Source organism: Rosa chinensis, chromosome 6 (assembly GCF_002994745.2).
Source record: "Rosa chinensis cultivar Old Blush chromosome 6, RchiOBHm-V2, whole genome shotgun sequence".
Lineage (NCBI taxonomy): Eukaryota > Viridiplantae > Streptophyta > Magnoliopsida > Rosales > Rosaceae > Rosa > Rosa chinensis.
The window spans coordinates 15,840,370-15,856,025 of NC_037093.1; the positions used below are offsets into that span (position 1 = coordinate 15,840,370).

The following is a 15,656-nucleotide window of genomic DNA, read 5'->3' on the forward strand; positions in this document are numbered from 1 at the left end:
ACATGCATTCAAGCACTAGAAAGCTAGTTAATCACAACATGTTTAATGCATTACACATAGAGAAAGGCTATCAACTCAAGTGTACAACTTAGTATGGAAAAGTCCACCTAATTGCAATCCTCGTTAATTAAATTCGATCTTTGTACAAAACCTTTACTACTTTGATTCAAGTTTACACAAAACGAAAAGTCGATTTCATGTTCTTAAACCTAGCAACAATTATGCATAAACCCTATAAGTGTCGACCCAAATAAGATTAATACACAAAGGATATCTATAACGCAAATTTAATTAAGCAAACCCACATAAGCAACTCTCGAAGAACAATGATATGAATCTGAAAATATCAATTAATCATAAAAATTCCAGAAATAATACTTTGTTCATACATATATGTCAACTAGAACAAAACCAACGAAATCAAAGCAAAGGTTACAAAGGAGAATCGGATTACACCGTGAGATGGAGATGAGATGAACGAATTGAGGATGTAGTCTCTTGAATCTCGAAAGCAAGCTTCAAGGATGATGATGGAGGATGATGCTCACGGCAATTCTTCTTCTCCCTTGGCCTTGCTTGAACTCGTGGCTTGCTCTAGAGGGTGGAAAGGAAAATGGAAAGAAAATGGAGAGACAAAGAAGATGGAATGGATGAAGGAATGTGTATAGGAAAATGGAGAGACAAAGAAGATGGAATGGATGAAGGAATGTGTGTAGGAAAATGGAAAGAAAATGGAGAGACAAAGAAGATGGAATGGATGAAGGAATGTGTTAGAATGAGAGGAGAAGGTGTTTAAATAGGGAAGAAAAAGAAGAGTGAAATGATGAGTGGAAGAAAAATAATGAAAGTGGATCTAAGTTCACTTGTAAAATATGGAAAAGATAGAGAAATGATGAAATGAAAGCAAAGCATGAAGGTGCAGCAACATGGAAGTGATGATGATCTATTAAAGAGATTGTAGAAGAAAAATATATCCAAGGAAAAAGAGAAAAGCATCTAGCTTTCTTCATGTGGGTAGGAAACATGAACATGTGAATATTGAGCTGTTTTTAGGTCAGTTTCTGCCCCTTTATTCCTTCAATTATTTCTCCAACAAGACTTCATATTGGGCCTCCGATTTCTTCATATCAAATGTTCCTCTATGAGTGTAGATCATCCTGATCAATTTTCAGAGCTTCAATCCATGTGGTTGGGCCAGAAATTCTGCTGGACTCCTCACAGGTCTAGTTTTCCAGTTTTGCTTCTGCAGAAAATTGGACTGATTGTTTGAAGGCCTTCCACTTCTATCTGGATCTTGCACTCTTCATATGAAATGTTCCTTTGGGTGTCTAGAATGGATCTGGAAGGTTTCAGCTCATTTGAAGTTCATTTGGTCAGGCGGCCGCTCATTCTTCTTTGCTTGGCTTGGTTTCTCTTAGCCGGAGTAGGAATATGTGCAAAATTGATCTTTTAGTACATTTCCATTTTTCTCCATCATTTCCAGGTAATTATGGACCTAACGCTCATTTCACCTTTATCTACTCCAATGTACCTAAAAATAGAAATTGAATTAAAAATCGATTCAGTTAAGGAATTAACTAAGCAAAATGTGAGGAATTAACTATTAAAATATCACATTAAAATGCTCCTATCAAATTACCCCACACTTAGCTTTTGCTAGTCCCTTAGCAAAACAAAACAAAAAAATCCAAAACAGAACAAAGACTTGACAAAAAGCAAGTAAATGACTCTATTGCTCCTAACTGTTGTCTCAGAGACTCCAAACTCATGGCTTTCACATTAAACACTTAATCAAAATCACAAAGATAATTCCAAGGTTAATAAACGTGTGACACTTATATGACTAAGTAAGATATGGAGAACTTAAGTTATACAGTGAATGATAGCATGTTTCGAACAAGTCCAATCCAAACTCACAAGGCATACTCTCGATTTTTCTCTCAGAAATGGTTATGCTTAAAAGCTTCACACTCAAGTATATGCAAGAGAACAAATTGTAAGGCAACAAACATTTTGCATATTTCATCAATAAAAGTATTTTGTGAAGAATTTTTAAAGACCTCATGAAATGACTAAGTGCACAAATGGACCTAAACCATAAGCTCGACTGCGTAACTGACTCCACTAACCAAAGACTGCCTATCTCAAGGATCAAGTCAGCACTTAAAACAGGTTGTAATGGGGCTAAGCTAGGGTTTTTGAAATGAAGATTAAGGATACAAAAAATCCTAAGGACCTAGCAGAGCATAAAAGGACCACCTTATGTCATCATTTTTGTAGACCAAATATCATTGTTTTGGGCCAAACCTTCACTCTAACCAACATGGGAATGGACAAAGGCATAATTTTCAATTTTGAGCCTTCTACAAATTTGAAAGTCCAAAACCACACTTCAACAATTTCCCAAGAGTTTTCATTTCAATTTTTCTTTTTGATTTTTTTTTTCTTGGGCTTTTCCCCACCCCACACTTGTCTTTCATCGTCACCCCTACATACTATGTCATGCTCTACTGAGTCCTTAAGACAAGGGTAGAGATATCCTGTACTAAGCTCATGGTAGGGTAGTGAGGGTGATGAAACAAAGGTTTTCAACGTAGGCTCAAAGGGGTTCATTCTAAGGAGTCCCACGACGGGCACAATTGGGGACACATGCTTGTTTGGCTATGGTGGTTACCCTAATGCCTTCTATCCTATCCCGTATCAGTGCATATTATGGCATACAAGTTTTGACAGTCACAACAGCCGAGTTCTAGTACTCTCTAGTCCATTAAAATCTATGGCACATGATCATTGGCTTTTCAAAAGAATGATGAGGTTTTGCAAATACAGCCATGAAATTCTAAATTTATCAGTAAGCACTCGAAAAGAAAGTATTTTAGCTCAACAGCTCACTTAGGGTCAAATGAATCAGACTTAATCCTAGCATGCTTAATGAACCAAGTTACAATCCTATCTCAAATCTTCATACAAGCATCACAATGTTGATTAACCACAGAATTCAATTAAGTCCTATTTCGATTGTGAAAACCTTCAGCCATGAATTCAGAGACATGTTCATCCTAGACGTTAGGAGCATCCTAAGACTCAAACAAACAAAAACACTCTAAAACCAACATTTTTTTTTTTTTTACAATTTAATTTAATTTCAACACTTAGGTACGGGAACAGGGAGTCTCGATGTGCAATGGGACTGAAACAGCTACCCTTTTTCAAGACTATGTTTAATCCAATATACCTTAGTGTATCACAACATTTTCTTTTGTTAAACACTTTTTTTTTTTCTTTATATACTAACTACTAAAAACACAATAAAGCAATAATCCGTCCCCCATACTTAATTCATGCATTGTCCTCAATGTATAAACAAATATAAATCATGCAAAGCATAAATCAAGCATAGAAGAGAAAATGAACACAACGAAACCTAAAACAACTTAAAATTCATGAAAATAAAATAGAAGGAAGAGTTCAAGAAAGCAAATCTGCGTTTGATGGTTCCACCACAGCTACAGTTGAAATGGGTTGCCTCCCATGCAGCGCTTAATGTTTAAAGTCTTTCAGCCTAGACTTGTACCTCCATTTACTCCTTTGGAGGAGCGGTGTGCGGGCGAGTGGCAGCCCTCTTGCTGGTTTCAGCCTCCTGAGGAGGGTCCTCATGGTGTGATACAGTAGCGTCCTTGCGAGGAAACCCAGGAGGATAACTCTGCAAGTTATTTACTTCCTGAGCAAGCTTGTTTATTGCAGTGTGACAGCGGATCAAAGAGAAGTTCATCTCAGAGATGTAATCGATCATGCATGTGACTCTCCAATCTGTCACCATAATACCATCGCGGAGAGAGGAACGCAAATCATCAATCGAATCCGACAAGCTTTCCAGGGTGGCCACAGGCCGAGTAGCACGAGCAGCTGGTGAGGAAGAGGACTCTCCGGGATGCAGTCTGGGAGAGCGACGAGGCAGAGGAGGGGGAATGCGGGTACGCTCACGGATAGGACGATGGTCCCCTGGACAAGTAAGTCCAGCTCTAGTGGCCGCTTGACGACCTTCTTCCTCCAAAGAGAGAACACGGCGTTGATTGACGCCCCTGCGAGGGGTAACCTTGGTTCGAGCCATGAGGAAGTAGAAGGAATTTGAAACTGCACGCTTAGACAAACCTTAGTAAAATCTGGAGGAGACAAAAAAAGATGTATATGTAAAGCACAAAATAGGGTAGAAATCTCAACAGGCACACGGTTTTAACAAAGCTTCTCCGGGAAGGAGAAGAGTTATGACAGTTCACGGCCCAAGAAACTCCCCCACGTGTAAATATTCCTTTCTTTTCCTGGATTTATGGCATGCTTTCGGCTATAGCTTGTCTGTCACAGCTCCTCGAGATTCGTTTGATTCCTCCACGCGTCCTTTCTTTTCCTTGATTCACGGCAATTAAACCTGCTTTCGGCTGTAGCTTGTCTGTCACAGCTCCTCGAGATTCGTTTGGTTCCCCCACGTGTCCTCCACGCGCCAACAGTTTTTCCGTGTTTTCGGGTGACTTTAATCCAACGCGTAGATTTAATCTCAGAGATCGTCCATCCAACGGTGGAGATCTGCTCACTCGTTCTATAAATAGGTGCATTCTGAGGGAGCAACTGTTCACTCCAAAAGAAAATTCTTCCGAGTTCCAGCCTTTCTCTCTCAACCCTTCAGCCTTTCTTTCGAAACTCAAATCCTTTCTTCATCAACATGGAACCACGAACTCTGCAACTAATGGAGTTACAAACCCAGCAACAAATGGAATTACAAGCCCAGCAACCAACCGAGGAGGGAGGAAGCACCCAAGCAGCAGGGAGTAGTGCCAACACGCCTATCAGGCCGACCAATAACCGGTGGACTCCCACACCAGATCAACTAAGAATCCTCCAGGAGCTTTACTATGACAAGGTGCTTAAAAACCCAACTCCAGAGCAGATTCAAGAGATCTGCCTTTATCTGCAACAATATGGGCAGATCGAGGACAAGAACGTCTTCTTTTGGTTCCAAAACCTCAAGGCTCGTGAGAGGCAGAAGTTGAGGGAATTTCGGAACGTTCGGGTTGGTGGATCTCTCGATCTCAATTTTGGATCCACTAGTTCTACTGATGATGGTAGGTCCATTGATCTAAAATTTGGTTCCACTGGTTCTACTAGTACTGACAGATCCATTGATCTAAATTTTGGGTCACGTGTCGGCTATGATGTTGATGGATCGATCATGGAACAACGAGGAGAATATCACCAGGAGATTGAAACCCTTCCACTATTCCCCATGCATGGTGAGGACATCTTTGGCAACATGAAGACTACTTCCGAGGGAGGTAGCGATTATGGCGGTGGCTCTCGCATTTCCCTTGAGCTCAGCCTCAACTCCTACGGAGATGCAGACATGGCTTAGTAAAGTGTATAAATTTTTTTTTTTTTTTTTTGTAAATATCTGAATTTAATAAAACTGAATGAATGCAGTTTTTTTTTTTTTTTTAATTAATTAAATTTTTTTTTTTTTAATATAGGACTCAAAATAAAAGACAAAAATATATATAGGACTCAAAATGAAAGACAAAAAATATAAATCCCTTCCCCCACACTTAAATATTGCATTATCCTCAATGTAATCAATTAAAAGCATGCAATGAAATAAGTAAGCATAGATAGAAGACATTTACGAAAACAAATCCTAAAATAAAAACTAAAGAGAAAAATTGAAAAATAAAAAGAAATAGGGAAAGAGAAAGCAAATCTGATTATATTCTGAATTGGGTTGCCTCCCAAGTAGCGCTTGTATTTTACGTCTTGCAGCCAGACAGTACCTACATTAAATAAAGTTAGTAACTATAATTAACAAAGAAATAAAAATAAAAACAAGTATAACTATTAATTACAAACTACAAGTATAATTAACAAGTATATTATACATAAGACACAAGTTAAGTACTCAAGTGAGTATAAAACGTGAAAAGTATTTTTACAAGTTTAAAGTGTGAAACAACAAAATAATTTACACGTATAGAGTATTCACAAGTATTTCTTTTATTATAAACATTATTGATATCGAATCAAATTCCAAGCGGTAAATCAAGTGGACGTGCGGCCCAAGTATAGTCGCCTAAACACAAACTCCCTTTCAAATCATTTGGGCAACCTTACTGAAATGGCCAGGTGGGGGAGGGCGAACACGAGAGGAAAAATCCATTTTGGCATGAGCTACTCCCACATTGTGGTTTATGCCCATTTGCAAGCACTTCTGGATTCAAAAACCCGTCATGAACGTTGTCCCCTTCCTAGACACCATTCCATATAGGCTATACTTACTAAGATGAAAAAGTTCATAAGTGTGAAGACAGTTCAACAAGTGTTAATAAAGGCCGCCCTCAACCTTAAGGGACCTGAGCTAGGTACCAATAAGGGGTTTAGGCCAATATTAATAAAAGAGACTTCACCTATTCCTCTCAATTTACAACCTACAATTAAAATTCGTGTTCAATAATATAAATAATATTCTAGTTAATTTAAACTAAGTTTTTATATACAACAAATATATACAATAAATGACACAATTTAGCAAGTGATTTTTCAATCCCCGGCAACGGTGCCAAAAATTGATGCACTATAAGCAAGCGCATAATTTAACCCTGAAAATATCGTTAGTAGTATAAGTAAGTAGGGATCGTTCTATTCCCGGGATTGAGGGTACACCTGTCATTGTCAAACAATTAAACAATTAAAATTAAAACAAAGTATAATATTCACAAATATATTCACAACTATAAACATTATTTACGAAAAAAGGGGGGATTTTGTTTTTGGATTTTCGAAAATAAAACTAAGTTAACAAAATAATTAAAATGCAAAAACATAAAAATATGAATGGAATGAGCGAACAAAGATCAAATCGAAACATATGATTAAAATTGATTCAAACCCTAATATTGTTCATCTATGTCATGAGAAAGGAGTTGATCATGTGAAACGTTAAAAGCAAACAATTTCCCATATTTTACTTTTCAATGCTAATTAACCTAAGCGAAAGCACCTAGATCAATCCTATCAAACATGCATTCAAGCACTAGAAAGCTAGTTCATCACAACATGTTTAATGCATTACACATAGAGAAAGGCTATCAACTCAAGTGTACAACTTAGTATGGAAAAGTCCACCTAATTGCAATCCTCGTTAATTAAATTCGATCTTTGTACAAAACCTTTACTACTTTGATTCAAGTTTACACAAAACGAAAAGTCGATTTCATGTTCTTAAACCTAGCAACAATTATGCATAAACCCTATAAGTGTCGACCCAAATAAGATTAATACACAAAGGATATCTATAACGCAAATTTAATTAAGCAAACCCACATAAGCAACTCTCGAAGAACAATGATATGAATCTGAAAATATCAATTAATCATAAAAATTCCAGAAATAATACTTTGTTCATACATATATGTCAACTAGAACAAAACCAACGAAATCAAAGCAAAGGTTACAAAGGAGAATCGGATTACACCGTGAGATGGAGATGAGATGAACGAATTGAGGATGTAGTCTCTTGAATCTCGAAAGCAAGCTTCAAGGATGATGATGGAGGATGATGCTCACGGCAATTCTTCTTCTCCCTTGGCCTTGCTTGAACTCGTGGCTTGCTCTAGAGGGTGGAAAGGAAAATGGAAAGAAAATGGAGAGACAAAGAAGATGGAATGGATGAAGGAATGTGTATAGGAAAATGGAGAGACAAAGAAGATGGAATGGATGAAGGAATGTGTGTAGGAAAATGGAAAGAAAATGGAGAGACAAAGAAGATGGAATGGATGAAGGAATGTGTTAGAATGAGAGGAGAAGGTGTTTAAATAGGGAAGAAAAAGAAGAGTGAAATGATGAGTGGAAGAAAAATAATGAAAGTGGATCTAAGTTCACTTGTAAAATATGGAAAAGATAGAGAAATGATGAAATGAAAGCAAAGCATGAAGGTGCAGCAACATGGAAGTGATGATGATCTATTAAAGAGATTGTAGAAGAAAAATATATCCAAGGAAAAGAGAAAAGCATCTAGCTTTCTTCATGTGGGTAGGAAACATGAACATGTGAATATTGAGCTGTTTTTAGGTCAGTTTCTGCCCCTTTATTCCTTCAATTATTTCTCCAACAAGACTTCATATTGGGCCTCCGATTTCTTCATATCAAATGTTCCTCTATGAGTGTAGATCATCCTGATCAATTTTCAGAGCTTCAATCCATGTGGTTGGGCCAGAAATTCTGCTGGACTCCTCACAGGTCTAGTTTTCCAGTTTTGCTTCTGCAGAAAATTGGACTGATTGTTTGAAGGCCTTCCACTTCTATCTGGATCTTGCACTCTTCATATGAAATGTTCCTTTGGGTGTCTAGAATGGATCTGGAAGGTTTCAGCTCATTTGAAGTTCATTTGGTCAGGCGGCCGCTCCTTCTTCTTTGCTTGGCTTGGTTTCTCTTAGCCGGAGTAGGAATATGTGCAAAATTGATCTTTTAGTACATTTCCATTTTTCTCCATCATTTCCAGGTAATTATGGACCTAACGCTCATTTCACCTTTATCTACTCCAATGTACCTAAAAATAGAAATTGAATTAAAAATCGATTCAGTTAAGGAATTAACTAAGCAAAATGTGAGGAATTAACTATTAAAATATCACATTAAAATGCTCCTATCAGGGGCTTTAGAAGAGAAAATTGTTTACCTTTGTAAGATCATCGGTTGAGTAGGTGTAGTTACTTTGGTAACGACCTTCTATCATATATATCCTTATTAGGTGGTCGTTATTTGTAATTTTCATCTTTGATGAATAGAATTGTCTTCATTCATAAGTTGAGCAGTACAAACTTAATCTTAGAGTCCCACACCACATAATGCACGGAAATTAGCTCATCGGCCACTTAAAGCACGGGGCACATTATGTGGTCATTCACATAAAAAAGGGTCGGTTATGTCTGTGAGTCTTTCCAGAGATAGAATAATAACATACTTTGCCTAGGTTTCTCATTATTATCCAGAGATAGAATAATAACATACTCATCGTGCTCTATGCACTAACCTCAACCAACTATACTCATCGTGCTCTATGCACTAACCTCAACCAACTATACTTAGCCCACGCCTGCGAGCCATAGTATAAAGACATATTTTAAGGGCACCTACAAGTCTACAACAAGGCTGTTTCTGGGCATCATAATTAGAGTTTCCGATGCGGGCCGTGCGGGAAGTGGAGGGTTAATTAAGGGAGGGAACAATGGTATAAAAGAAGTTGTAGAGTAGACTAATCTAGGGGTCATAATGGCCGGGCTAGGGCCGGCCCTACCTTAAATTTTAGGGCTTAGGGTCGGGCCGGGCTGGGCCTAGTCAAAGTTAACAAAATTTAGGGCCAGGTAGGGTCAGGGCGGGGCTTAAATATGCTAACCCGTACCCGCCCGAAAAGCCCTATTCATTAGGGCCGGCCTTCTGAATAGGGCCAAAGAGGGCCGAAATGGACCTTATTTTGTATAACAAAAAAAAAAAAAAAATACATTGTATTTTTTCCTCAAAATGTGGCTAAATGATTATATAGGTAATACAAGACTCATTGTTTTTTGTTGATCATATTTAATACATACATATATATATATATATATATATATATATATATATATATATATAGATACACACACACACATATATAGAAATTAACTTATAACATTTATTAATTTAGTTAAGGTGGTTATATTCAATTAACTATCTCTCTAAATCTATTAATATTAATTGTTGTGTAACAAGGAAAATAATAGTTAAAGAAAATAAAGCCTATGCAATAGAAAATAATAAAAATAATATATAAATTTTAGGGTAGGGCTTTTAGGGCCGGGCCGGGCTTCACTTGCATGACCCTTACCCTACCCTATTTGAGAAAGGCTAGGGCCGGCTTGCCCTAATGTAAGGGCCGGGTTGGGCTTCGGCCTGTAGCGGGTTTAGGGCGGGCTTAGGGTCAAAGGGCTAAATGATAAGTAAATCTTTATCATCATCTTTGCGCTTGAGGTTCTAACCCATCGAGGCACGTCTATTGCTGGTTGAAAACTATTTCCAAACTCTCTGGGTCTGGGTTAAGCCCAGTGCCCTCGAGAATTTCTGGAATGGCTCCCTTTGGGTTAAAGCCCTACAAATTCTTAGTCAAATTTTTATCCCTTTAGTATAAAACCGAACTCCATTCAACTTGTTCCATCTCCAATATTGGAACAAGAGGCAGGAAGTGTAAGCAAGTTTGTATCAATGGATGACTTTGCTAAACCCTAAATTGAAACCTGATTAGAGAACAATCCATTTTTCAGTACTCATTCCGCTGCTGCATTGGGTTTTGTTAGTCGCAACGTACTCGCAATTGAAAAATTAGACAGACTAGTTCCATACTGAATTTATTGTACAGCTGAGCCAGCACAAATTTGCATCCAATTTGTGAGAAATGTTCGGAGTATGGTGACGCTGCAGAACGAGAACTGTTGATTAGGGATATTGTTGGCCCTAAATGATGGAAATGATAACTTATTGGTAAGAATTCTTGGTTGATTCTCCAGTCCGTATTTGCTTTTAAGATGAATACATATCGGGGATCCACTGATTTTATGAGATTCATCAGTAATTATTGTGATCTCCACATTGCACTAGCAGGATGCTTGATAATCGATTATCCACTAAAGGGTTTTGTTTGTTTGAGAACAATGATAAGGAATTAACAAATTAGAACCGCAAGAAATTAATCGATCATGTTATACACGACTATTTTCTTGGAAGTCGTAATATATATGGACCATCGCCAGATATGTCAATCGTCGGGGCCGGATATCTGTCCTGATTCCTGAGGCTCTGAGCTGATCGAGATAAGATCTGCAGGAGCTACTGATCTAGGAATAAGCATGGCCTACTTTTACAACTTATATTCCTCCTTTTTTCCTCCAACTTTTACCATTCCTATGTCTTCTAACACTTCGTGTAGCACACCGATTTGACATTCTTGGTGCAAGACAAATTGTATGAAGCTGTCTGTCAGTTTCTTCATTAATTATCATACCATACTTTCACACAAATGAAACCAAAACTGCGCTTAGAACCGTGTAGGTTTCACATTTATCTCTTCATGCAGTGGACCATCTGAAATTCTATGCGTTTTTCACATTTTAGTAACTGGACAAATATATCAATTGGGTCGTGTGTGGTTCAATTCGACCGGCTGCTCTGATCGATGAGATTGATCGACAATTAGATATGCCAGATGTGAATATGAGGAAAACCTGTGATTCCCATTTTTGGCATATGCACATCAATTATATCACTCATTTTGTCCGGGCTCAAATCGTTTTTCATGTGGAAGGGATAGACTTCCCGGCTCTAGGCTAATGTATGTTTTACGACCTCTCTTCTCTCATGGAGAGCTCTTCTTCACCCGCCGATGAATGCTAGCATGGGTGATTGTGGGGTGGCTTTGGGGATTTTACTATATAAAAGGAATGCGATTTTGGTTCGTAGATAGGATGTATAGGGACGTGGTCGGTGATCGATATGGCATCTAGATCCAACTCTCTTTTTTCCCCCTCATTATTTGAGCTAATTCTAGAAATTTTTTAACTAAACACTTCATTGTTGAAAATAAGGGTTTTTTATTCAAAGTTGAAGACAATCAGGTGGAAAAAACTATTGCAAACATGGCCACTTATGTCAAATTAAATTATCAAATACACGTGCTTTCTTCTTCTTTTGAAGGGTTAGGGTTAGGGTTTATTATATGCGTATTATTATTGTTATTATAAATCCTCATTATCATCAAAGGACAAACAATCAATTAGATGGAAAGAGATGTGCAAATAATTAAATCCACAAATCCACAACATATTTTTTCTTTTAATATACACCCATTCACATAATTAAACCTACCGTATAGGTTTTAAGTCTATAATTAAGTTTTTTTCTTTTTTTTTAGTTTGACTATTTTACCCTTCTCGTCGAAGAAGGAAAAAATTCCTCAAATATAGGTGTTTTTTTTTAATTTAAATATGGCATCAGTTATAAACACAAATTAGAATTTAATACCATCAATTTATTTTTCCTGATTTAAAAACGATTACTTGCCTTAATTATTGCATATCTCTTCCTTTTTTATTTGACCTATATATTTGCCATTTTTTAGTAGATATGTTTGTGTAGATAATCCTATTATTAAATATGTCAACGTGATCAATTGCCTTAATTATTGTATGTAACTGATGCCATATTTTAGGAGAAAACATATGATTGGGTTTCCCTTAAAAGAAGCTTCATTTTTTGGGTTTTTTTCTAATTTTCTCTTTTACTAAAGAGGATCAAAGGATTTCACTCCTATATTCATGGTGACTCGAACCCAGGACCTAGATCCTAGGTAGTGAGTGCTCTTACCACTGAGCTAACACCACTTTGTCAAATCCATAACATATACAGAGACTACGTACTATTATGACACGAGTTTATTTTGATCAACTTCATATGGGACACTGGACTCATGAAAATTCATTAGATTAAGTTCTTTTCATACAATTGTATGAATCTCGATCAATATATAGTCAATATAAAAATTAACAAAACTGCTACATGCGATATGTTTGTTTTTATGTGATCAACTGGTCATAAGATAGAGTAGAAATTATGAACTTTGAACATTTTGGACATTAAGATGTTCTAAATTAATAAGACACATCTTCCATGCATATGTGTTTGATTCCATTGGATACAATGAAAGATAAATTCTTCATCGCAAATAGTACCCAAAAAAAAAAATGTATATATATGCAGACAAAAATGGTCCAATATCTTATTCATTTTCCTTGAAACATACAGCTCCATTTATTCCATGTGGTTAATTTTCTCTGCCCCAAACCTCCAAACACAAACAAATGACATGTCTATAAATGCACACTTGCAAATTTCTTTTGTGGTATCAACTACAAAACCCACATCCCAATTAATCTCTAGATTCTAGATCATCACAAGGTCCTTCAAGCAATGGCTTCATCATCTTCTTTTCATAACAAACCAAACCTTCCACTGAAAAAAATTCCTGGTGACTATGGCTTGCCCTTGTTTGGCCCAATCAAAGATCGTTACGACTATTTTTACAACCAAGGCAGAGACGACTTCTTCAAAACCCGAATGGCAAAGTACAAGTCCACAGTTTTCCGAACCAACATGCCTCCCGGTCCCTTCATTGCCTCGAATCCAAAGGTTGTCGTAGTTCTTGACGCCAAAAGCTTTCCTATCCTCTTCGACAATTCGAGAGTAGAAAAACGTAACATATTTGATGGCACTTACATGCCTTCCACTTCCTTCACCGGTGGCTATCGCATTTGCTCTTTTCTCGATCCTTCGGAACCCAAACACACTTCTCTCAAAAACTTCTTCTTGTCTCTACTCTCTGCTAGCCACAACAATGTTATCCCACTTTTCCAAACTCACTTCTCCGACCTCTTTGTCAAGGCCGAAGCTCAACTGGCCAAAGATGACAAATCGGACTTCAACTCACTCAATGACCAAACTTCTTTCAACTTCATCTTTGAGCTGTTCTTCGGTCAAAACCCGTCAAGCACACCATTGGGATCCAAAGGCGCAACCCTTGTCACACTCTGGCTCTTACCCCAACTCACTCCTCAGATAACACTGGGATTGCCCAAGTTGCTGAACGTTCTAGAAGATTTCTTGCTGCACACGTTTCCCTTTCCCGCCCTTCTTGTCAAACCCGCTTATAACAAGCTCTACAAGGCTTTTTATGAGTCCGCAGACAAGGCTTTGGAAGAGGCTGAGGGTACTTTTGGGATTTCAAAAGACGAAGCTTGCCACAACCTGATCTTCATGGTGTGCTTCAATGCTTATGGTGGCATGAAGCTCTTATTCCCTATTTTGCTGAAGTGGGTCTGTTTAGCTGGAGAGGATCTCCACGGCAATCTCCGAGAGGAAATAAGGGCCGCTGTTAAAGATGCTGGAGGTAAGGTTACTCTTGCAGCGTTGGATAAGATGACATTGACCAAGTCGGTGGTTTATGAAGCTCTGAGGATTGATCCTGCGGTCCCGTTCCAGTATGCGAAGGCCAAGGAGGATCTGATAATCAACAGCCACGATGCCAGTTTTCAGATCAAGAAGGGAGAAGTGATCTTCGGATATCAGACCATTGCCACTAGAGATCCAAAGATCTTCGAGAGGCCTGAGGAGTTTGTAGGAGATAGGTTTGTTGGGGATGGAGAGAAGCTATTGAAGTACGTGTGGTGGTCCAACGGCCCGGAGACGGAGAACCCAACGGCCGCGAATAAGATTTGCGCGGGGAAGGACCTGGTTGTGCTGATGAACAGGATAATGTTGGTCGAGTTCTTCCTTCGTTATGACACTTTTACTGCCGATATTGGCACGTTTTTGTTGGGACCAAAAGTGACGTTTAAAACCTTGACCAAGGCTTCGTCATGAATCTGATCCTGATTTCTACGTAATAGTACTGTTATTTTCGGATTTGTATCCCAGAAAATGCATGAATAAGCTGGCTAGGGTTTCTGTAATGTTTGCCATCTAGACACACACACACACGTATCTGCATTGTACTAAAAATAAAGCTGTTTGTCAGCTATGAATAATGATAACGTCTACCATTTGTTTGATGCATATCATTGTCTACAAGGGAAGTGTGATTAATACTTTTGTATTATTATTATCTCGATCTGTTTTTAAGAATTTTTTTTTTTGGAAATACTGTTTTCAAGATTTTCGTATTAGGGCAATGATATGAGGCCTCAATTTTAGGTGTCATACTATGTCACATAAACACATCATCTATTTGCCAAATCATACCATGTAATTCTTAAGTAAAAAGACCATTTTATCATTTCATAATCTAATGGCTCTAAATTAAATTCTCGAGAAATTTAGAAATAATGGAATCTAAAATTCCATCAATTCAATTGATTAATGATATTTTCTTACGTCTTCAATTACCAGATTTCGTAGGTTAGAATTACAATTTCAATATATTTTCTTTCCATTTTTGTGGATCTAATTTAATTTTGGACTTTTATAATTAACTTGTTAGTGTAAGGTAACTAACCTTCCATTAATTTTATTAAATTCATTTATTAAAATTTTTTAATATTACTTCAATTTACCAGATTTCATGGGTCAGAATTATGATATTAATATATTTTCTTTTGTTATAAAGTAGGAAGAAGATGAAGAAAGAATAGTTGGGAGGAAGTAGAAGTATATCATTCAGTCTCATTAGTCTCCTTTATATAGAGGTAGAGTTTACATCAAAGTACACAACTAATGAGTATTTACGTGGACAGCCATATAGATAATAATATTTACAACACTCCCCCTTGGATGTCCACCAATGAATGATGATATTGGACGCGCTTATTGTTGCCTCGTTAAAAACCTTGCCAGGTAACAAAAAACCCAGTAGGACAAAAATAACCCTGGTCGAAGGACAAAAAAAGCACAACACGCATATGTCCTAGGTAGCATGCTTCTGAATGCTCCCCCTGATGAGAATCTCCCCCTGATTGTTGCAAACCTTAATTATGTGTGCGATAAGCTACATGTACCATATATAATGGTTTGATGTGTCTATCACTGAAGTGAGACCACGT

The 15,656-nt window shown here is 37.5% G+C and overlaps 1 protein-coding gene across 1 annotated transcript; it reads left to right on the top strand.

Annotated features, from left to right (window-relative positions):
* The first annotated feature begins 12,979 nt into the window (after nt 1–12,979).
* LOC112173678 (allene oxide synthase) lies at nt 12,980–14,673 on the top strand. Its single transcript, XM_024311360.2, has one exon. It carries the CDS (start codon nt 13,033–13,035, stop codon nt 14,479–14,481), a length of 1,449 nt encoding a protein of 482 aa, XP_024167128.1. The 5' UTR covers nt 12,980–13,032; the 3' UTR covers nt 14,482–14,673.
* Nucleotides 14,674–15,656: the final 983 nt, after the last annotated feature.

Coding starts and splice junctions, on each gene's coding strand:
- LOC112173678 (XM_024311360.2), top strand. CDS start 13,033: ATGGCTTCATCATCTTCTTTTCATAACAAACCAAACCTTCCACTGAAA.